This window comes from Lipophrys pholis (genome assembly GCF_963383615.2).
Source record: "Lipophrys pholis genome assembly, chromosome: 7".
NCBI lineage: Eukaryota > Metazoa > Chordata > Actinopteri > Blenniiformes > Blenniidae > Lipophrys > Lipophrys pholis.
The window spans coordinates 312,550-336,266 of record NC_137638.1 but is presented as its reverse complement, the minus strand read 5'-3'; the positions used below and the strand labels follow the sequence as shown (position 1 = coordinate 336,266).

The following is a 23,717-nucleotide window of genomic DNA, read 5'->3' as shown; positions in this document are numbered from 1 at the left end:
AACAACCATCAGCAAATCGTAAACAACCATCAGCAAATCGTAAACAACCATCGACACATCGTAAACAACCATCGTAAACATCCATCGTAAACAACCATCAACACATCGTAAACAACCATCAGCAAATCGTAAACAACCATCGACACATCGTAAACAACCATCGACACATCGTAAACAACCATCAACACACCGTAAACAACCATCAACACATCGTAAACAACCATCGACACATCGTAAACAACCATCAACACATCGTAAACAACCATCAGCAAATCGTAAACAACCATCAACACATCGTAAACAACCATTGACACATCATAAACAACCATCGACACATCGTAAACAACCATCAGCAAATCGTAAACATCCATCGCAAACATCCATCATAAACATCCATCATAAACAACCATCGTAAACACCCATCGTAAACATCCATCAACACATCGTAAACAACCATCGACACATCGTAAACAACCATCGTAAACATCGTAAACATCCATCAACACATCGTAAACAACCATCAACACACCGTAAACAATCATGGCCACATCGTAAACATCCATCGTAAACATCCATCGTAAACATCCATCAATAATTCGCAAACAACCATCAACGCATCGTAAACAACCATCGACACATCGTAAACAACCATCGACACATCGTAAACAACCATCAGCAAATCGTAAACAACCATCGACACATCGTAAACAACCATCAACACATCGTAAACAACCATCGACACATCGTAAACAACCATCAACACATCGTAAACAACCATCAACACATCGTAAACAACCATCGACACATCGTAAACAACCATCAACACATCGTAAACAACCATCAGCAAATCGTAAACAACCATCAACACATCGTAAACAACCATTGACACATCATAAACAACCATCGACACATCGCAAACAACCATCGACACATCGTAAACAACCATCAGCAAATCGTAAACATCCATCGCAAACATCCATCATAAACATCCATCATAAACAACCATCATAAACAACCATCGTAAACACCCATCGTAAACATCCATCAACACATCGTAAACAACCATCGACACATCGTAAACAACCATCAACACATCGTAAACAACCATCGTAAACATCGTAAACATCCATCAACACATCGTAAACAACCATCAACACACCGTAAACAATCATGGCCACATCGTAAACATCCATCGTAAACATCCATCGTAAACATCCATCAATAATTCGCAAACAACCATCAACGCATCGTAAACAACCATCGACACATCGTAAACAACCATCGGCACATCGTAAACAACCATTCACACATCGTAAACAACCATCGACACATCGTAAACAACCCTCGACACATCGTAAACAATCATGGCCACATCGTAAACAACCATCGACACATCGTAAACAACCATCGACACATCGTAAACAATCATGGCCACATCGTAAACATCCATCGTAAACACCCATCAACACTTCGCAAACAACCATCGACACATCGTAAACAACCATCAGCAAATCATAAACAACCATCGACACATCATAAACAACCATCGACACATCGTAAACAACCATTGACACATCATAAACAACCATCGACACATCGTAAACAACCATCGACACATCGTAAACAACCATCGACACATCGTAAACAACCATCCACACATCGTAAACATCCATTCACACACCGTAAACAACCATTGACACATCGTAAACAACCATCAACACATCGTAAACATCCATTCACACATCGTAAACAACCATCGACACATCGTAAACATCCATTCACACATCGTAAACAACCATCAACACATCGTAAACAACCATTCACACATCGTAAACAACCATCGACACATCGTAAACAACCATCAACACATCGTAAACAACCATCAACACATCGTAAACAACCATCGACACATCGTAAACAACCATCAACACATCGTAAACAACCATCAACACATCGTAAACATCCATTCACACATCGTAAACAACCATCGACACATCGTAAACAACCATTCACACATCGTAAACAACCATCGACAAATCGTAAACAACCATTCACACATCGTAAACAACCATTGACACATCGTAAACAACCATCAACGTCTGGTCACCGTGGTGACATGACTTCCGGTAACCATGGTTATGTGACGTCTAGTAACCGCGGCAACGTGACGTCTGGTAGTCGTGCCCTCCAGTAACCGTGGTGATGTGATGTCCGGTAACCGTGGTGATGTGACGTCCGGTAACCGTGGTGACGTGACGTCCGGTAACCGTGGTGATGTGACGTCCGGTAACCGTGGTGATGTGACGTCCGGTAACCGTGGTGATGTGACGTCCGGTAACCGTGGTGACGTGACGTCCGGTAACCGTGGTGACGTGACGTCCGGTAACCGTGGTGATGTGATGTCCGGTAACCGTGGTGATGTGATGTCCGGTAACCGTGGTGATGTGACGTCCGGTAACCATGGTGATGTGATGTCCGGTTACCGTGGTGATGTGATGTCCGGTAACCGTGGTGATGTGATGTCCGGTTACCGTGGTGACGTGATGTCCGGTAACCGTGGTGATGTGACGTTTGTTAACCGCGGCGGCGTGGCGTCTGAGAGGACTGATCATATTTACTGACGTTGTTGTTGTTTACTTCACCAGCTCGTAAACATTCAGCAGGACTCAGGATCTCAGCGTGACGTAAAACGAATCGTAAAACAAAGACGTCAGAAAAACAGCAGATTCCTCATTTGATCAGATGATTATTGATCTCGAACGGCTTCAGTCCAATCAATCAGCCGGACAAGTCAATCTGACCCTAGTTCACTGAGGTCTGTAGTTTATCTGTTGTTTACGTCTGTCGTTTATCTGAGGCCTGTACTAGGAACCAGAGGCCTGTACTAGGAATCTTAGACCTGTACTAGGAACCAGAGGCCTGTACTAGGAACCATAAGCCTGTACTAGGGACCTGAGGCCTGTACTAGGAACCATAAGCCTGTACTAGGAACCAGAAGCCTGTACTAGGAACCATAAGCCTGTACTAGGGACCTGAGGCCTGTACTAGGAACCATAAGCCTGTACTAGGAACCATAAGCCTGTACTAGGAACCAGAAGCCTGTACTGTAATCCCACCTCCTGGATAGATGATGCAGATCAGCATCACAGCGCAGTGGACTAATTACAGACCAACTAATTACAGTCCAACTAACTACAGGCCAACTAACTACAAGCCAACTAACTACAGTCCAACGAACTACAGGCCAACTAACTACAGTTCAACTAACTAAAGGCCAACTAACTATAGTCCAACTAACTACAGTGCAACTAACTACAGGCCAACTAACAACAGTCTAAATAACTACAGACCAACCACAGGCCAACTAACTACAGTCCAACTAACTACAGGCCAAGTAACTAAAGGCCAACTAATGACAGTCTAAATAACTACAGACCAACCACAGGCCAACTAACTACAGTCCAACTAACTACAGGCCAACTAACTACAGTCCAACGAACTACAGGCCAACTAACTACAGTTCAACTAACTAAAGGCCAACTAACTATAGTCCAACTAACTACAGTCCAACTAACTACAGGCCAACTAACAACAGTCTAAATAACTACAGACCAACCACAGGCCAACTAACTACAGGCCAACTAACTAAAGGCCAACTAATGACAGTCTATATAACTACAGACCAACCACAGGCCAACTAACTATAGTCCAACTAACTACAGTCCAACTAACTACAGTCCAACTAACTAAAGGCCAACTAATGACAGTCTATATAACTACAGACCAACTACAGTCCAACCAACTACAGACCAACTACAGGCCAACTAACTACAGGCCAACTAAGTAAAGGTCGACTACAAGCCAACAACAGGCCAACTAACGACAGGCCAATTAACTACAGCCTAACTACTGTCCAACTAACTACAGACCAACAACAGGCCAATTAAGTAAAGGTCAACTACAAGCCAAAAACAGGCCAACTAACTACAGGTCAACAACATGCCAACTAACTACAGGCCAATTAACTACAGACTAACTACAGTCCAACTAACTACAGGCCAACAACATGCCAACTAACTACAGGCCAATTAACTACAGACTAACTACAGTCCAACTAACTACAGGCCAACAACATGCCAACTAACTACAGGCCAATTAACTACAGTCCAACTAACTACAGGCCAACAACATGCCAACTAACTACAGGCCAATTAACTACAGACTAACTACAGTCTAACTAACTACAGGCCAACAACATGCCAACTAACTACAGGCCAATTAACTACAGACTAACTACAGTCCAACTAACTACAGGCCAACAACATGCCAACTAACTACAGGCCAATTAACTACAGACTAACTACAGTCCAACTAACTACAGGCCAACAACATGCCAACTAACTACAGGCCAATTAACTACAGACTAACTACAGCCCAAATAACTACAGGCTAATTAACTACAGACCAACTACAGTCCAACTAACTACACGCCAACTAACTACAGTCAAACTTCAGGCCAACTGACTATAGGCCAGCTATCTACAGACCAACTACCGGCCAACTAACTACACGCCAACTAACTCCAGTCAAACTTCAGGCCAACTGACTATAGGCCAGCTATCTACAGACCAACTACCGGCCAACTAACTACACGCCAACTAACTCCAGTCAAACTTCAGTCCAACTAACTCCAGTCCAGCTATAGTCCAACTACTGAAGAACTACAGCCCAACTACAATTTTATTGCCTACTATCTATCACTTGTTATCTACCTACAGTCGGGTACAGTTGGGGACAGTAAGGTACATTTGACGATCATCCTGTATAATTGGGTACAGTCCAGTCGGGTACAGTCCAGTCCTGTAGCGGCGGGTACAGTCGAGGACAGTCGAGTACAGTCGAGGACAGTCGGGTATAGTCCTGTACGGGTGGGTACAGTCGGGTACAGTCGGGTACAGTCCTGTACAGTCGGGTACAGTCCAGTACGGTGGGTACAGTCGGGTACAGTCGAGGACAGTCGGGTACAGTCGGGTACAGTCCAGTACGGTGGGTACAGTCGGGTACAGTCGAGGACAGTCGGGTACAGTCCAGTACGGTGGGTACAGTCGAGGACAGTCCAGTACGGTGGGTACAGTCGGGTACAGTCGAGGACAGTCGGGTACAGTCCAGTACGGTGGGTACAGTCGGGTACAGTCGAGGACAGTCGGGTACAGTCCAGTACGGTGGGTACAGTCGGGTACAGTCGAGGACAGTCGAGGACAGTCGGGTACAGTCCAGTACGGTGGGTACAGTCGGGTACAGTCGAGGACAGTCGGGTACAGTCCTGTACAGTCCTGTACGGGTGGGTACAGTCGGGTACAGTCGGGTACAGTCCAGTACAGTCGGGTACAGTCCTGTACAGTCGGGTACAGTCCTGTACGGTGGGTACAGTTGGGTACAGTCCTGTACAGTCCTGTACGGGTGGGTACAGTCGGGTACAGTCGGGTACAGTCCAGTACAGTCGGGTACAGTCCTGTACAGTCCTGTACAGTCCTGTACGGTGGGTACAGTTGGGTACAGTCCTGTACAGTCCTGTACAGTCCTGTACGGGTGGGTACAGTTGGGTACAGTCCAGTACGGTGGGTAGATTGTGAGTCAGTACAGAAAAAGGAGGAAAACTTCCGACAGAAACAGTTCAGCTCAGGTGAGTTCACTTTCATGTTGTTTACAGCTGCAGCCGACAGACAGACAGACAGACAGACAGACAGACAGACAGACAGACAGACAGACAGACAGACAGACAGACAGCTCCTCACCTCCTCTCTGGTCCTCGTCCTCCTCCATGCAGCAGCAGCAGCAGCAGCAGGACGGCTGGCTGGGAGAGGTTTTCTTCTTCTCCTCCGCTCACTCAACGCATCGTCTGGTGTGTCACAGGAGGGGGGAGGAGGGGGGAGGAGGAGGGGGGGGGGGGGGGGCAGAGACACAGCAGACAGCCCAGGAGGAGGAGGAGGGGGGGAGGAGGAGTCATCTGAGGACAGCCAGGGAGCTAATGCGGCTAACTGCCCTGCAGAGGACGGGGGGGGGGGGGGGGGGCAGAAAGAGAGAGAGAGGAGGGAGAGAGAGCATTATATCTGCAAGGTTTAAACACACATGCCAACATCATGCATGTACAGTGTGTGTGTGTGTGTGTGTGTGTGTGTGTGTGTGTGTGTGTGTGTGTGTGTGTGTGTGTGTGTGTGTGTGTGTGTGTGTGTGTGTGTGTGTGTGTGTGTGTGTGTGTGTGGCATGACTTAGCCAAATGCACAGCGCTGCATTGCAGTGCTGAGGCTGAGTTGGCATGCCGAGTACATAACGTGCATACTGCGACTGTGTGTCAGGCTGACACACACACACACACACACACACACACACACACACACACACACACACACACACAGAAAAAGAGACACTGACAGTCAAGGAGACTGGTGGACAAAACATGGACAGAAAAATAGAAACAAGTCCTTTGGATTGAAAGTTTAGACTTGTGTGTCTTGTTGGTGGGGGACTGGGGGGGACTGGTGGGGGACTGGGGGGGGGCTGGTGGGGACTGGGGGGGGGGGGGCTGGTGGGGGACTGGTGGGAAGATTGGTGGGGGACTGGTGGGGGACTGGTGGGGACTGGGGGGGGACTGGTGGGAAGATTGGCGGGGGACTGGGGGGGATTGGTGGGGGGACTGGTGGGGGGACTGGTGGGAAGATTGGTGGGGGGCTGGTGGGGGACTGGTGGGGGGGTGGTGAGGGGGTGGGGGGGTGGAGGCAGGAATCCCACACACACAGAAAGGCCTTGGCTGGGATTCAATGCAGGACCTCCTGGTTGTGAGGTGAGAGCTAACCGCTGCCCCACAGGAGCAGGAAGATGGAGAATCAGCGTCATCAGAATAACATTTAAAGCTTCTTGCTAAAAGGGCGACGGTCAGTCCTTAAAGCTGCGGTTCCACCGCCGTTGGTATCGGGACGGAATGGTTCTCCTGCGTCTCCACCGACAAAAGTTGTGGATGGTACCCAAAAAACCATAACCACCAACAGTTTTCTGTCACCCCTCCGTTGCGGTACCGGTACGGTTCCAGAAGGCGAGGCTATATGATCTGTCTGACCCGTCTGCTGATTGGTCAGTGAGGACCGTCACTCTGGACAAGCAGCAATATTTAAATATCTCCTCGTCTTACAAACCCTCCATTGTTGTTCTCATCCTCCGCTTCGTGCTCACTGCTGGTTTACTGAACTGCTTTATTGAAATGTGGTGCTACACTGCCCCCTGGTGTTCAGACCAGGTGCAGACGCTCCTCTCAGTAACAGGAGGCGGAGCTTCAGCAGGAGCTCCTCCTCTCAGTAACAGGAGGCGGAGCCTCAGCAGGAGCTCCTCCTCTCAGTAACAGGAGCGGTCAGGTGAGGACAGGTGAGGACAGGAGAGGACAGTATTGCCCCGCTCCCATCAGAGAAGCGATTCCACTGCATAGAAACTCTGGTAACAGACTGAGGAGCAGCTTTTTCCCCAGAGCTGGAGCCTCCATCACCGAGACACAGACCGAGACACAGACACAGACCGAGACACAGACAGAGACAGACAGAGACACAGACAGAGACACAGACCAAGACAGCGACCGAGACACAGACAGAGACACAGACAGAGACACAGAGACACAGACAGAGACACAGACAGAGACACAGACCAAGACAGCGACCGAGACACAGACAGAGACACAGACAGAGACAGACAGAGACACAGACCGAGACACAGACAGAGACACAGACAGAGACACAGACCAAGACAGCGACCGAGACACAGACAGAGACACAGACAGAGACAGACAGAGACACAGACCAAGACAGCGACCGAGACACAGACAGAGACACAGACCAAGACACAGAGACACAGACAGAGACACAGACAGAGACACAGACAGAGACACAGACCAAGACAGCGACCGAGACACAGACAGAGACACAGACCGAGACACAGAGACACAGACAGAGACACAGACAGAGACACAGACCGAGACACAGAGACACAGACAGAGACACAGACAGAGACACAGACCGAGACACAGAGACACAGACAGAGACACAGACAGAGACACAGACAGAGACACAGACCGAGACACAGACAGAGACACAGAACATTCGGCCCTCTAATCTAAAGCTCTCTTCACTTTACTCTGATTTGTTTTCTATTTTTCTATTTGATAATTAATATTGCTGCTCCCGACGGGTCGTCTCCATCCAAGATTTGTTTTCTCACAATGACAAATAACGTTCCTGATGCCTTAGAAGACAGGTAAGACAAGGAGAAGACAGGTGAGGACAGGACAGGGACACCTGGACACACTCTTTACAGCTTTGCTTCACAAAGAACATTAAATATCAAATCAGTAAGAATGAAAGATTAAAAAAGACAAACGGTGAATAAGCGAACGGTTCCTCCTATTAAGATGCCTGATTATAAGATGTATTTTCCATCATTAGTTTAAATCCCAGCCGGGAGAATCATGATGTATTTTAATCTTTTCATTTTAAATTCATGTTTGTTGTTGTTGTTGTTGTATTTGTGAATTTTATCTCGTTGGTAAATTTTCATTTTGTTTTCTTGATTTTGAATGGCCTTCCTGCGCTCTGCCTCAGTGGTCCCCCCCGGGCTTCCGTAGTTCCTCTCCTCAGTTAAAGTGGGACCAGAGACTGGCTGAAGGACCACAGACTGGCTAAAGGACCAGAGACTGACTGAAGGACCAGAGACTGGCTGAAGGACCAGAGACTGACTGAAGGACCACAGACTGGCTGAAGGACCAGAGACTAACTGAAGGACCAGAGACTGGCTGAAGGACCAGAGACTAACTGAAGGACCACAGACTGGCTGAAGGACCAGAGACTGACTGAAGGACCAGAGACTGACTGAAGGACCACAGACTGGCTGAAGGACCACAGACTGACTGAAGGACCACAGACTAACTGAAGGACCAGAGACTGGCTGAAGGACCAGAGACTGACTGAAGGACCAGAGACTGGCTGAAGGACCAGAGACTGGCTGAAGGACCAGAGACTGGCTAAAGGACCAGAGACTGACTGAAGGACCACAGACTGGCTGAAGGACCAGAGACTGGCTAAAGGACCAGAGACTGACTGAAGGACCAGAGACTGACTGAAGGACCAGAGACTTTTAGAGCCACTGAAGAAACAAAAACCTTCACATGCTTCAGAAAAAGTCAAAAATCAAAGTCGAGATTTTTTTCCACGGAGACTTTCTGTCTGTCCCTCATCATTGTCTCTTAGATGTAAAATCACATTAGATGACGTCATTCTGACTCTCGTGTTGCTGCCTGCTGGTGGACACGTGGTGTCAAACAGCATTTCCTTGATTAATAAGAAGACATTTAGATAAGCAGCCTGGACCGTGTCTTTGTCCTTCCTATGAGACAGGGCAGCAGGCTGTCCTAACCTGCCATCATTCTGAGGACACAGTCCCCCCGCTGGCAGGCGGATGGACGCACTTTGTAAAAATAATTATTTTTCCACCTGAAAAAAGTAAAAATGTCGACTTTGATTTTCGACTTTTTCTGAAATGTTTTTCTTCTTCAGTGTCCCTAAGACTCTTCCGTAATATTTATATACGTGTGTGTGTGTATATCGTCTAACTGGGAAGCATCTATGTGGGACGACACCAAATAAATTTACAGTGAAGAGCTGGACCGGAAGGGATCATCTGATCCTGTGAATCAACCGGTGTTTCGGATTAACTGGTCTCCATGTTAACTGGGGACTGTTTGCTAACCTCGGGCAAAGGTTAAGCACCGGACAGAAATCCGGTTCCGTCCCGCCGAGCAGAGTTCTACTGTGTTCAGGATCAAGTTTAAAGAGTCGCACTTTAACGTGGGCTGTTACCAGCAGGAGCGCGGGACGGACACCAGTTAACACGGAAGCCAGTGAACCCGAAACACCAGCGGTCTGTCCAACGTGACGCACAAACTTTATCATCTTACCGTCACTGATCAAAGAAACGCGTCATCCTTTGGCTGCTGGGATCAAAGTCCTGATTAGAAAATAGTTCAATTAAAACTCTGCTCTGATTGGAGGTCATGAGCTCTGGACTCACGAGCTCCCCCTACCAGGAGACAGAGGAACTGCCTGCCTTATTTCCTGTCTCACCTCCTGCCTTACTTCCTGTCTCACCTCCTGCTTGACTTCCTGTCTCACCTCCTGCAGGATAGCCTCGTTACCCTTGGAGGTAAATGTTCAGATCAATAAACTCTGGAGCTTCACTGAGTTTATAAAACGACGTTGCCCAGAAGAAGAAGAAGAAGAAGAAGAAGAAGAAGAGAAGCTGCAGCGGCTCCATTTATTTCACAGATTGAAAGAAAGAGAAAGAAAAAAGAAGTGAAACCATCAAACAGTCAGAATGGTGTGGAGGATCCTCACTGGGGAACCATTCTTCTTCTGAGGAACCTCGAGCTGCCCAGGAACAACCCTGCTGTTCTCTTCTCCTTCCCAGGAGAACCCCGGAGACCCCAGGATGGAGAAAACCACATTAGAATGAAGGAGGAGGAGAAAAAACCTCCTTTAAAAATCTTCATAAATTAAAAGCATCAATATTTACTGATGCAAACAGGAAATAATCAATAAATATTACAAAAATAAGAGAATCTTCAACGAATCACTGTTTCTCTCATTTCTGATCCACGTTGTGACTTTCAGACATCGAAGTCAAAAACCAGCATCGGGTCCAGAACTGAACCTCGGAACTTTGTTCTGAAACAAGTTTGTTTCTCAAAGTCTGAAAAGAGTCTGAGTCTGGAGGTCCTGGTTAGTCCTGGTTAGTCCTGGAGGTCCTGGTTAGTCCTGGTTAGTCCTGGAGGTCCTGGTTAGTCCTGGAGGTCCTGGGACAGGGCGGAATGTGAATGCGGAGGGCTGGACTGTGGGACCCTGTGACGTCAGAGGTCAGACCAGGAGGTGGGACCTGGACCTGGACCGGGTCAGACCAGGAGACGGGACCGGGACCTGGACCTGGACCAGGTCAGTCTCCACCTCCTGGACCGGAGCTTGAAGAAGAAGAGGAGCAGAAGGAGGACGAGGCAGGAGGAGGAGTAGAGGAGCACACAGAGGCTCAGGTCCACACTGGTGAAGCCCAGAATCCACACTGCACCTCCTCCTGCTCCTCCTCTGACTCCTCCCACCTCCTCCCCTCCCCCAGCCTGCTGAGGCAGTGGCTGCTCCTCTGCCCTCCTCTCCACCTCCACCTCCTCCTTCTGTTCTCCTCCTCCTCCTCCTCCTCCTGGCTGCTCCTCCTCAGGCCTCCCAGTCCGTCCAGGGAGGGGCTCTGGAGGAGGTGCAGGGAGTCGGGGGGGAGTCACGCAGTACTTGGGGGACAGGTTGGTGGCGCCGTAGTGCCGCCGGAGGAAGAGGAGCACGTTGTGGCGGTTCCAGACGTGGACACCATTCTTCTCCTCGTGGCAGGAGGCGCAGAGGGAGGCGCTGGGCCAGGGGGCCTTAGGGGAGAGGGGGTCGTCACTGAGGGAGCCTGGGGGAGGAGCCAATCAATACAATCGATCAATCAATACGATCAATACAACAAGTGGAAAACAAATACAAACAACCACTTATTGATACATTAATCTACCCCCCCTCAGGTTACTTCCCTCCCCCTTCCTGAGGACACTTGTGTTTGTGTACCTGCTAGCTGGGTGTTGACGTTGTTGTGTACCTGCTAGCCAAGTGTTGACGTTGTTGTGTACCTGCTAACCAAGTGTTGACGTTGTTGTGTACCTGCTAGCTGGGTGTTGACGTTGTCGTGTACCTGCTAGCCAAGTGTTGACGTTGTTGTGTACCTGCTAACCAAGTGTTGACGTTGTTGTGTACCTGCTAGCTGGGTGTTGACGTTGTTGTGTACCTGCTAGCCAAGTGTTGACGTTGTTGTGTACCTGCTAGCCGGGTGTTGACGTTGTTGTGTACCTGCTAGCCGGGTGTTGACGTTGTTGTGTACCTGCTAGCCAAGTGTTGACGTTGTTGTGTACCTGCTAGCTGGGTGTTGACGTTGTTGTGTACCTGCTAGCCAAGTGTTGACGTTGTTGTGTACCTGCTAACCAAGTGTTGACGTTGTTGTGTACCTGCTAGCCGGGTGTTGACGTTGTTGTGTACCTGCTAACCAAGTGTTGACGTTGTTGTGTACCTGCTAGCCAAGTGTTGACGTTGTTGTGTACCTGCTAACCAAGTGTTGACGTTGTTGTGTACCTGCTAGCCGGGTGTTGACGTTGTTGTGTACCTGCTAGCCGGGTGTTGACGTTGTTGTGTACCTGCTAGCCGGGTGTTGACGTTGTTGTGTACCTGCTAGCCGGGTGTTGACGTTGTTGTGTACCTGCTAGCCGGGTGTTGACGTTGTTGTGTACCTGCTAGCCGGGTGTTGACGTTGTTGTGTACCTGCTAGCCAAGTGTTGACGTTGTTGTGTACCTGCTAGCCGGGTGTTGACGTTGTTGTGTACCTGCTAGCCGGGTGTTGACGTTGTTGTGTACCTGCTAGCCGGGTGTTGACGTTGTTGTGTACCTGCTAGCCGAGTGTTGACGTTGTTGTGTACCTGCTAGCCGGGTGTTGACGTTGTTGTGTACCTGCTAGCCAAGTGTTGACGTTGTTGTGTACCTGCTAGCCGGGTGTTGACGTTGTTGTGTACCTGCTAGCCAAGTGTTGACGTTGTTGTGTACCTGCTAGCCAAGTGTTGACGTTGTTGTGTACCTGCTAGCCGGGTGTTGACGTTGTTGTGTACCTGCTAGCCGGGTGTTGACGTTGTTGTGTACCTGCTAGCCAAGTGTTGACGTTGTTGTGTACCTGCTAGCCGGGTGTTGACGTTGTTGTGTACCTGCTAGCCAAGTGTTGACGTTGTTGTGTACCTGCTAGCCGGGTGTTGACGTTGTTGTGTACCTGCTAGCCGGGTGTTGACGTTGTTGTGTACCTGCTAACCAAGTGTTGACGTTGTTGTGTACCTGCTAGCCGGGTGTTGACGTTGTTGTGTACCTGCTAGCCGGGTGTTGACGTTGTTGTGTACCTGCTAGCCGGGTGTTGACGTTGTTGTGTACCTGCTAGCCGGGTGTTGACGTTGTTGTGTACCTGCTAGCCGGGTGTTGACGTTGTTGTGTACCTGCTAGCCGGGTGTTGACGTTGTTGTGTACCTGCTAGCCGGGTGTTGACGTTGTTGTGTACCTGCTAGCCAAGTGTTGACGTTGTTGTGTACCTGCTAGCCGGGTGTTGACGTTGTTGTGTACCTGCTAGCCGGGTGTTGACGTTGTTGTGTACCTGCTAGCCGAGTGTTGACGTTGTTGTGTACCTGCTAGCCGGGTGTTGACGTTGTTGTGTACCTGCTAGCCAAGTGTTGACGTTGTTGTGTACCTGCTAGCCGGGTGTTGACGTTGTTGTGTACCTGCTAGCCGGGTGTTGACGTTGTTGTGTACCTGCTAGCCGGGTGTTGACGTTGTTGTGTACCTGCTAGCCGGGTGTTGACGTTGTTGTGTACCTGCTAGCCAAGTGTTGACGTTGTTGTGTACCTGCTAGCCGGGTGTTGACGTTGTTGTGTACCTGCTAGCCGGGTGTTGACGTTGTTGTGTACCTGCTAGCCGGGTGTTGACGTTGTTGTGTACCTGCTAGCCGGGTGTTGACGTTGTTGTGTACCTGCTAGCCGGGTGTTGACGTTGTTGTGTACCTGCTAGCCGGGTGTTGACGTTGTTGTGTACCTGCTAGCCAAGTGTTGACGTTGTTGTGTACCTGCTAACCAAGTGTTGACGTTGTTGTGTACCTGCTAGCCGGGTGTTGACGTTGTTGTGTACCTGCTAGCCAAGTGTTGACGTTGTTGTGTACCTGCTAGCCAAGTGTTGACGTTGTTGTGTACCTGCTAGCCAAGTGTTGACGTTGTTGTGTACCTGCTAGCCGGGTGTTGACGTTGTTGTGTACCTGCTAGCCAAGTGTTGACGTTGTTGTGTACCTGCTAGCCAAGTGTTGACGTTGTTGTGTACCTGCTAGCCGGGTGTTGACGTTGTTGTGTACCTGCTAGCCAAGTGTTGACGTTGTTGTGTACCTGCTAGCCGGGTGTTGACGTTGTTGTGTACCTGCTAGCCAAGTGTTGACGTTGTTGTGTACCTGCTAGCCAAGTGTTGACGTTGTTGTGTACCTGCTAGCCGGGTGTTGACGTTGTTGTGTACCTGCTAGCCGGGTGTTGACGTTGTTGTGTACCTGATAGCCAAGTGTTGACGTTGTTGTGTACCTGCTAGCCAAGTGTTGACGTTGTTGTGTACCTGCTAGCCGGGTGTTGACGTTGTTGTGTACCTGCTAGCCGGGTGTTGACGTTGTTGTGTACCTGATAGCCAAGTGTTGACGTTGTTGTGTACCTGCTAGCCAAGTGTTGACGTTGTTGTGTACCTGCTAGCCGGGTGTTGACGTTGTTGTGTACCTGCTAGCCAAGTGTTGACGTTGTTGTGTACCTGCTAGCCGGGTGTTGACGTTGTTGTGTACCTGCTAGCCGGGTGTTGACGTTGTTGTGTACCTGCTAGCCGGGTGTTGACGTTGTTGTGTACCTGCTAGCCAAGTGTTGACGTTGTTGTGTACCTGCTAACCAAGTGTTGACGTTGTTGTGTACCTGCTAGCCGGGTGTTGACGTTGTTGTGTACCTGCTAGCCAAGTGTTGACGTTGTTGTGTACCTGCTAGCCGGGTGTTGACGTTGTTGTGTACCTGCTAGCCAAGTGTTGACGTTGTTGTGTACCTGCTAGCCAAGTGTTGACGTTGTTGTGTACCTGCTAGCCGGGTGTTGACGTTGTTGTGTACCTGCTAGCCAAGTGTTGACGTTGTTGTGTACCTGCTAGCCGGGTGTTGACGTTGTTGTGTACCTGCTAGCCAAGTGTTGACGTTGTTGTGTACCTGCTAGCCAAGTGTTGACGTTGTTGTGTACCTGCTAGCCGGGTGTTGACGTTGTTGTGTACCTGCTAGCCGGGTGTTGACGTTGTTGTGTACCTGATAGCCAAGTGTTGACGTTGTTGTGTACCTGCTAGCCGGGTGTTGACGTTGTTGTGTACCTGCTAGCCAAGTGTTGACGTTGTTGTGTACCTGCTAGCCGGGTGTTGACGTTGTTGTGTACCTGCTAGCCGGGTGTTGACGTTGTTGTGTACCTGCTAGCCAAGTGTTGACGTTGTTGTGTACCTGCTAGCCAAGTGTTGACGTTGTTGTGTACCTGCTAACCAAGTGTTGACGTTGTTGTGTACCTGCTAGCCGGGTGTTGACGTTGTTGTGTACCTGCTAGCCGGGTGTTGACGTTGTTGTGTACCTGCTAGCCAAGTGTTGACGTTGTTGTGTACCTGCTAGCCAAGTGTTGACGTTGTTGTGTACCTGCTAGCCGGGTGTTGACGTTGTTGTGTACCTGCTAGCCAAGTGTTGACGTTGTTGTGTACCTGCTAGCCGGGTGTTGACGTTGTTGTGTACTTGCTAGCCGGGTGTTGACGTTGTTGTGTACCTGCTAGCCAAGTGTTGACGTTGTTGTGTACCTGCTAGCCGGGTGTTGACGTTGTTGTGTACCTGCTAGCCGAGTGTTGACGTTGTTGTGTACCTGCTAGCCGAGTGTTGACGTTGTTGTGTACCTGCTAGCCAAGTGTTGACGTTGTTGTGTACCTGCTAGCCAAGTGTTGACGTTGTTGTGTACCTGCTAGCCTGGTGTTGACGTTGTTGTGTACCTGCTAGCTGGGTGTTGACGTTGTTGTGTACCTGCTAGCCAAGTGTTGACGTTGTTGTGTACCTGCTAGCCGGGTGTTGACGTTGTTGTGTACCTGCTAGCCAAGTGTTGACGTTGTTGTGTACCTGCTAGCCAAGTGTTGACGTTGTTGTGTACCTGCTAGCCAAGTGTTGACGTTGTTGTGTACCTGCTAGCCAAGTGTTGACGTTGTTGTGTACCTGCTAGCCTGGTGTTGACGTTGTTGTGTACCTGCTAGCTGGGTGTTGACGTTGTTGTGTACCTGCTAGCCAAGTGTTGACGTTGTTGTGTACCTGCTAGCCAAGTGTTGACGTTGTTGTGTACCTGCTAGCCAAGTGTTGACGTTGTTGTGTACCTGCTAGCCAAGTGTTGACGTTGTTGTGTACCTGCTAGCCAAGTGTTGACGTTGTTGTGTACCTGCTAGCTGGGTGTTGACGTTGTTGTGTACCTGCTAGCCAAGTGTTGACGTTGTTGTGTACCTGCTAGCCAAGTGTTGACGTTGTTGTGTACCTGCTAGCCAAGTGTTGACGTTGTTGTGTACCTGCTAGCCAAGTGTTGACGTTGTTGTGTACCTGCTAGCCAAGTGTTGACGTTGTTGTGTACCTGCTAGCCGGGTGTTGACGTTGTTGTGTACCTGCTAGCCAAGTGTTGACGTTGTTGTGTACCTGCTAGCCAAGTGTTGACGTTGTTGTGTACCTGCTAGCCAAGTGTTGACGTTGTTGTGTACCTGCTAGCCAAGTGTTGACGTTGTTGTGTACCTGCTAGCCAAGTGTTGACGTTGTTGTGTACCTGCTAGCCAAGTGTTGACGTTGTTGTGTACCTGCTAGCCAAGTGTTGACGTTGTTGTGTACCTGCTAGCTGGGTGTTGACGTTGTTGTGTACCTGCTAGCCGGGTGTTGACGTTGTTGTGTACCTGCTAGCCAAGTGTTGACGTTGTTGTGTACCTGCTAGCCGGGTGTTGACGTTGTTGTGTACCTGCTAGCCAAGTGTTGACGTTGTTGTGTACCTGCTAGCCAAGTGTTGACGTTGTTGTGTACCTGCTAGCCGGGTGTTGACGTTGTTGTGTACCTGCTAGCCAAGTGTTGACGTTGTTGTGTACCTGCTAGCCAAGTGTTGACGTTGTTGTGTACCTGCTAGCCAAGTGTTGACGTTGTTGTGTACCTGCTAGCCAAGTGTTGACGTTGTTGTGTACCTGCTAGCCAAGTGTTGACGTTGTTGTGTACCTGCTAGCCAAGTGTTGACGTTGTTGTGTACCTGCTAGCCAAGTGTTGACGTTGTTGTGTACCTGCTAGCTGGGTGTTGACGTTGTTGTGTACCTGCTAGCCGGGTGTTGACGTTGTTGTGTACCTGCTAGCCAAGTGTTGACGTTGTTGTGTACCTGCTAGCCGGGTGTTGACGTTGTTGTGTTGTTGCCACAACCACAGCAGTTGTTCCTCTGGGTTGTGTACGGCCTTCAGGCCGCTCGCCGCCGCCTCCTCAAAGTGTCGACCACATTCCTGACAGCCGAAGAACGTTGTGATGTAACGACGCATCACCTGAAGAACTGGAGCAGAGTCCACCTCCAGACCTGACACACACACACACACACACACACACACACACACACACACACACACTGGGAAAATATATCTACTGTGTGTGTGTGTGTGTGTGTGTGTGTGTGTGTGTGTGTGTGTGTGTGTGTGTGTGTGTGTGTGTGTACCTGTGTTGTCCAGAGCATTGGGTCTGGCGTCGTGTTGGACAGTCAGAACGTGGAACAGCGTCCACAGAGAACAGGGGTAACCTCGAAGCCCCGCCCTGCTGCCCTGACAGCCAACCCAGCGAAGCTCCGCCCCCAAAAACACACCTGAGATCTGCAGAGGACGCACGCCATCAGCCTGAGTTGTGTGTGTGTGTGTGTGTGTGTGTGTGTGTGTGTGTGTGTGTGTCTCACCCTCATCTTGTTGTCCACCAGGTCCAGCACGGCCTGGTAGGGGATTGTGGGTAATGGCAGACTGAGCAGCCAATCAGAGAGCGTCTCCATCAACTTCACCACAGAGCCTCCGCCTGGATACAGCTGAGAGGACACACTGTGAGGGGGGTGGGGCAAGGGGGTGGGGGGTGGGGGGTGGGGGGTGGGGGGTAGGAGGTCTGACTCTTCCTACCTTGGCCACCAGCATGACAAAGTCCTTGAAGACCTGAAGCTCCGCCCCCTCTAGGGTGCTGTGAGACGCCAGCTCGACTCTGAGGAGGTAATGAAGCCCTGACTCCAGGTCTGCAAGGTAGACCACAGACCTGGCAGGGGGGTGGGGGCAGTTGGTCAGGTGACTCCAGGTATCGCACACGTTGGAGGAAACGTCTCTCACCTGTCGAACTCTCTCCAGGTCTCACTGCTCTGCTGCTGCAGTGCCGCCGTCTGGCCAGAAATGGAACTGCTGGAGCGGCGAGAAACACCAGGAAGAGTCCGGAGCAGCGAGGAGAAGAAGAACCGCTGGCTCTTCTCACTGTGGGGGGGGGGGGGGGGGGGGGTCACTCTCACCTGTACAGGTATCAGTGTGAGTGTCTCACCTGTACAGGTGTGAGTGTCTCACCTGTGTAGGTGTGAGTGTGTCCCATTGGGGTGCAGCAGGTAGATGGAGGGGAGCGTTGTGATCTTCAGAGCGTCCAGCAGGGGGAGCTCTGAGCTCAGCGCTCGCTTCACCTGGACTCCAGAGTACTGCAGCAGGTCCAAGATCACCTGACACACACACACTTCCAGGTTTGACCCAGTGTCCTCACCAGGACACACACACACACACACACACACACACACACACACACACACACACACACACACACACACACACACACACACACACACACACACACACACACACACACACACACACACACACACACACACACACACACACACACACACACACACACACACACACACACACACACACACACACACACACACGTCTCAGTTTTACCTCACGTCCAACGTAGGACTCCGGCTCCTCTACGATGATCGCTGTGAAGTGATCTGACCTTTGACCCAGGAGGGGCAGCAGTTCTACAGAGCTACACACACACACACACACACACACACACACACACACACACACACACACACACACACACACACACACACACACACAGTTAGTTAGTGTCCTGGTCTGGTCCAGGTCTGGTCCAGGAACTGGTCCTGGTCTGGTACCTGCGAGTGTCTAAAGGGGGGCAGCTCTCGGGCCGGTCCAGCTTGGTGTGATTCTGCAGGATGTTGATCAGAAGCTGCCGGACCGACTGGATCCCTCGATCTGGTCCTGGAACAGAGGATGACATCTGAAGAGAGAGAGAGACAGGGGGAGAGAGAGAGAGAGAGAGAGAGAGAGAGAGAGAGACACAGGGGGAGAGAGAGAGAGAGAGAGAGAGAGAGAGAGAGAGAGAGAGAGAGAGAGAGAGAGAGAGAGAGAGAGAGAGAGAGAGAGAGAGAGAGAGAGAGAGAGAGAGAGAGAGAGAGAGAGACTCACCTCTGTAACTGGTTCCTTTCTCGTCCTTTGAGCAGTGAGCTCGGAAATACTGAGAAGATAAACCACAAGGTTATGAAGAGGCGTAGCAGCAGGGGGCGACATAGAAACGTGTGTGTGTGTGTGTGTGTGTGTGTGTGTGTGTGTGTGTGTGTGTGTGTGTGTGTGTGTGTGTGTGTGTGTGTTACCTTGAACGTGGGATAAAACTTGATATTGAACTCTTTACAGACGTCATAGTTTTCCTCCTGAGCGCAGTCCAACACAGCAACACCCAGTACCTGCTGCCACTCTGACACACACACACACACACACACACACACACACACACACACACACACACACACACACACACACACACACACACACACACACACACACACACACACACACACACACACACACACACACACACACACACACACACACACACACACACACACACAAATGAACTTCTATTAGCAGCTCCCAGCCTTGGTAGGTGTGTGTACTTTCAGTACTAAAACTAACAACAGTACCACTGATGGATTGTTATTACAGTGACTGTCAAAATAAAAGTACCAAGTTGGATTGTGTTTCCAGAAAGTCTCAAACATTTTCAAAATGTTGCCTCTCCAGAGACGCTGAGCTTCGTTGTCGTGGAAACAAACAACAAAACTACAAAAGGTTTGTGTTTTCACTCTAAACGTTGTTGTACACAAGGAGCCTTAATGTGGAAACGTCTTCAGATGACAACTGTGTGTGTGTGTGTGTGTGTGTGTGTGTGTGTGTGTGTGTGTGTGTGTGTGTGTGTGTGTGTGTGTGTGTGTGTGTGTGTGTGTGTGTGTGTGTCTCAGGCCCTGTTTCCACGACAACGTTTCACCTGACATCACCTCGTCCTTTAAAAAAGGAGAGTTTCCACTGCAGCAGCAGCAGAGACCAGGATGTAGTTAGTCTGCCGGGCCACTGGAGGGCGCTGCTGCTTGATTTAGTAATGAAACTACACAGACGTGTCCAGAGAACCAAACACTGTAAAGGTGAAGAAAATGGAGAGAACCTGACATCCTAGTTTACTGATGAGGAACCGGATTCTATCAGGGAGAGTCTCAACTAGTAAACTACTGATCTGGACCATAGAACTAGAATATGGACCGCGGGTCGTACCGCTACGGGTCGTACCGCTACGGGTCGTACCGCTACGGGTCGTACCGCTACGGGTCGTACCGCTACGGGTCGTACCACTACGGGTCATACCGCCACGGGTCGTACCACTACGGGTCATACCGCCACGGGTCGTACCACTACACGGCCGCCATGTTTGTTTACAACTGGATGAGCAGGAGGGGGGGGGGGGGGGGATGAGCACGGGGGGGGGGGGGGGGGACCTTCATGGACACAGTGGATCAGAACCCCCAGAGGTGAAGAAGGTTTTGTGGATACAGTCGAAATGGTTGTCGTGGAAACGGGGCCTCAGCCGTCTCTCCCTCGGGATTCAAAGAAGACCAGGTCTTTGTCTCCAGACAACCTTTGACCCTGACAGCAGGTCCACACAAAGACAAGCTGTGTGTGTGTGTGTGTGTGTGTGTGTGTGTGTGTGTGTGTGTGTGTGTGTGTGTGCAGCTGCTCTCAGGCTGACTGATCCCAGGAGACTCAGACTCAGACGTTCACACAGGTTTCCGTATCACACTCTCTCTCACACACACACACACACACACACACACACACACACACACACACACACACGTTACCTGTGACGTCATTAATTGTTACTCTAATGAAACCATTTGGTTTAGGTTAATTACTGCCAAGTCCCATTTAACTGAATACAGTTACTTTAGTAGTTACTTGTTTACTCTGAGATCTGAGTCACCTACTGGAAGCCAGTTAACCAATTCATAACCAGCAGTAACAGCAGTAACAGCAGTTAACCAGCGCTGGTTCTTGTCACCTTCGCTTCCTTCGAGTCCCAGAGGGATTATAATCCTAGTCAACCTGGTGAAACAGACCCTGGCTGCAGTAACCAGCAGCAGGTGAGTCCAGGCCTGTTAAGATTAGTATTAATAAACTGGAAGAGTAACTGCGGTGCGTTCAGGCTCAGTCAGCTTTCAGAACCTCAGTGAAGATCCAGCTGATTCTACGCTGCTTCACACAGAAGGAAGCCTCCGGCTCAGCGCGGACCAACCGGACAAAAGAGCAGATTTCACAAACACCGACTGCCCGTTTCGACCTTAAATTAGCGCCGAATAGAAGAGAAAAGTAGAAACAGCCAGGAAACACACGTGTTGACACTTTGGTGCTGTTGACAAACACAGAAATGTTCCAGAATCCTCGAATTGACAGAACTTTGAACGGAATTTGGTGTTCCTGGAGATCCGCGCATCGCGGCGGAACCGACCCGGGTGTGTGCGAGCCACGGTACCTCTCACGTCCTGGGCCAGGGCCTTCCACGTGCCGGAGTACTGGATGCAGTGTCCGCACCAGGACGAGTAGAACTGGACGAGCCAGGCCGAGGACGAGTTGGTGACGGTGGGCTGGAGGCTGCGGCTGCTCAGGATCACCAGCGGGTCTTCCTCCGTGTACAGCCGGGCCGCCGCGGCCAGCAGGCCGGGCAGCGGCAGCCACAGCGCCGCCACACACAACCACATCCCGAGCATGTCTCACACTAACACCACCAGCGAGCAGTCAGAGAGGCGGAGAGCCGGGGAGAACCGGAGAACCGGAGAGAGCCGGAGAACCGGAGAGAGCCGGGGAGACATGAGAGCAGCGAGCCGCGGACCGGGGCACTGAGGCGACCAGGAGAGCGCTCACTCCCACACCTCTTCCTGACACCAACAACTTAAAACACAACAAGACCAGTTATTCTCATTTCAAAGTGATTTTTAGGAAGCAGGATTATGTGGGATTATTCCCGCTCCATTCTCTGATTCTTCATCCGAATCATTTTACTTTTTATCTTTAACTTATAGTTCAACTTTCAAACCTCTATTTATTTTGTGTCCTTTTCTGTGTGAAACTATTACAGGAATTGTAGAATTGATAAAGTATTTGTATTCTAGTCTAATTATTCCGATGAATTTTGGCTTCACTCCAGATTTCTTTCTCCACATTTTCGGGGTTTTATTCCACAAATTATTCATATTTGTTGATGTTATTTTCGTTTTCACTCTATTTTCTTAAAGTTTCAGGAGGAAACTGTGACTGTTTTTGTTGTAGTGACAGAGTGAAGCTTCTTTCTTTAAACGATCTTTGCGTAACAGGGTGATGACGTCACAGAAAGACGTAGCTTTCCTTGCTGCATTCAGGGACACTCGGGAAAAGTCACCGGAAGAAAAGTTGGTTTTGAATAAATCAATGACTTGATTCAATTACGACGTTTAATTGAAAGAACAAACCTACTGAACACGCCTCTCTCAAAGATATTTATTCATTAAGAATCACGTTTTTGACGTTCCTTCTAATTCCGCTCAATGAATTGTTAAGAAGGGATAAATTAAAGATCCTCCTTTCATACAGCAGACCTTCACAATACAACAAGATGAACAGAAATACACCTCAAAGGATGACTAAATGTTAATGTGTCCAAAGGAACAGCTTATTTCCTGACTGAAACAAAACGTAACAGTAGCAGCCAGAGTGTGGAGTTTCCTATTGTCCTGAACGCCTCATAGCAGTCTGCCGCCCCCTGCAGGCTGACAAAACAAAAACATGATCAGGAAGATTCATTTTAAAGTATAAAGATCTTTTCTTGTGTTTTTCACTGATTGTTCATGAACCAGAAGGGAACTCTCTCCAGTCACAGTCCACTTATTCGTTATTTTGTTGTTGTTTTTTTTATCTGTAGAGACTCCATACAGTAGCAGCAAACCGCGTTAGTGTCTTGTTGCCATGGCAACGGCTTAGCTGGACGCGGGTCAGCTTCCTGTGAGACGGACGGAGACCAGCAAAGATCTTAACAGGTGAGTTACAGGTGACTAGTTAGTCCTCAATGACTCTCAGACAGGAAGGTTAACTGGTTCATATTAACCAGAGTGAGGAGGGTTAACCAGGTAACCAGGTTAAATGAACTGGTTCATATCGACCAGAGTGAAGAGGGTTAACCAGGTAACCAGGTTAAATGAACTGGTTCATTTCGACCAGAGGGTTAACCAGGTAACCAGGTTAAATGAACTGGTTCATTTCGACCAGAGGGTTAATCAGGTAACCAGGTTAAATGAACTGGTTCATATCGACCAGAGTGAAGATCCTTCCTCTTCTTCATCAGGATGTCTTCCTCACCCAGACTGGGCGTGGTCAGAAAGTCCATGACGACACACCCACTGCTGGCCAAGGTAACAGAGGGGGGGTGATAGTGATGATGATGATGAGGAAGATGATGCTGATTATGGAGTTGATGGTGATGAAGATGATGATGATGATGAAGATAAGCTCCTCTTTCTCAGGCTCCTCTGGGTCGTTCCAGGACCGTCCCAGGACTTCCAGGTCCTGATTTCACGTTCGGAGTCAGCAGCTTGAACAGAGAAGGAGG

General features: G+C 49.6%; 1 protein-coding gene across 2 annotated transcripts; it reads right to left on the bottom strand.

Annotated features, from left to right (window-relative positions):
- Positions 1-10,318: 10,318 nt before the first annotated feature.
- Positions 10,319-21,977, bottom strand: qsox2 (quiescin Q6 sulfhydryl oxidase 2). 2 transcript variants are annotated; one of them, XM_080467220.1, is made up of 13 exons: positions 21,612-21,977; positions 19,405-19,505; positions 19,220-19,268; positions 18,907-19,012; positions 18,680-18,770; positions 18,296-18,441; positions 18,071-18,208; positions 17,870-17,999; positions 17,659-17,781; positions 17,428-17,578; positions 17,104-17,292; positions 11,049-11,526; positions 10,319-10,965 (listed from the first exon to the last, which is right to left on the bottom strand). In XM_080467220.1, exons 1-13 carry the CDS (start codon positions 21,844-21,846, stop codon positions 10,947-10,949), a joined length of 1,956 nt encoding a protein of 651 aa, XP_080323346.1. In that variant the 5' UTR covers positions 21,847-21,977; the 3' UTR covers positions 10,319-10,946. The 2 variants fall into 2 exon arrangements, with proteins under 2 accessions (XP_080323346.1, XP_080323345.1); XM_080467219.1 differs by having other exon boundaries at positions 10,327-11,526.
- Positions 21,978-23,717: the final 1,740 nt, after the last annotated feature.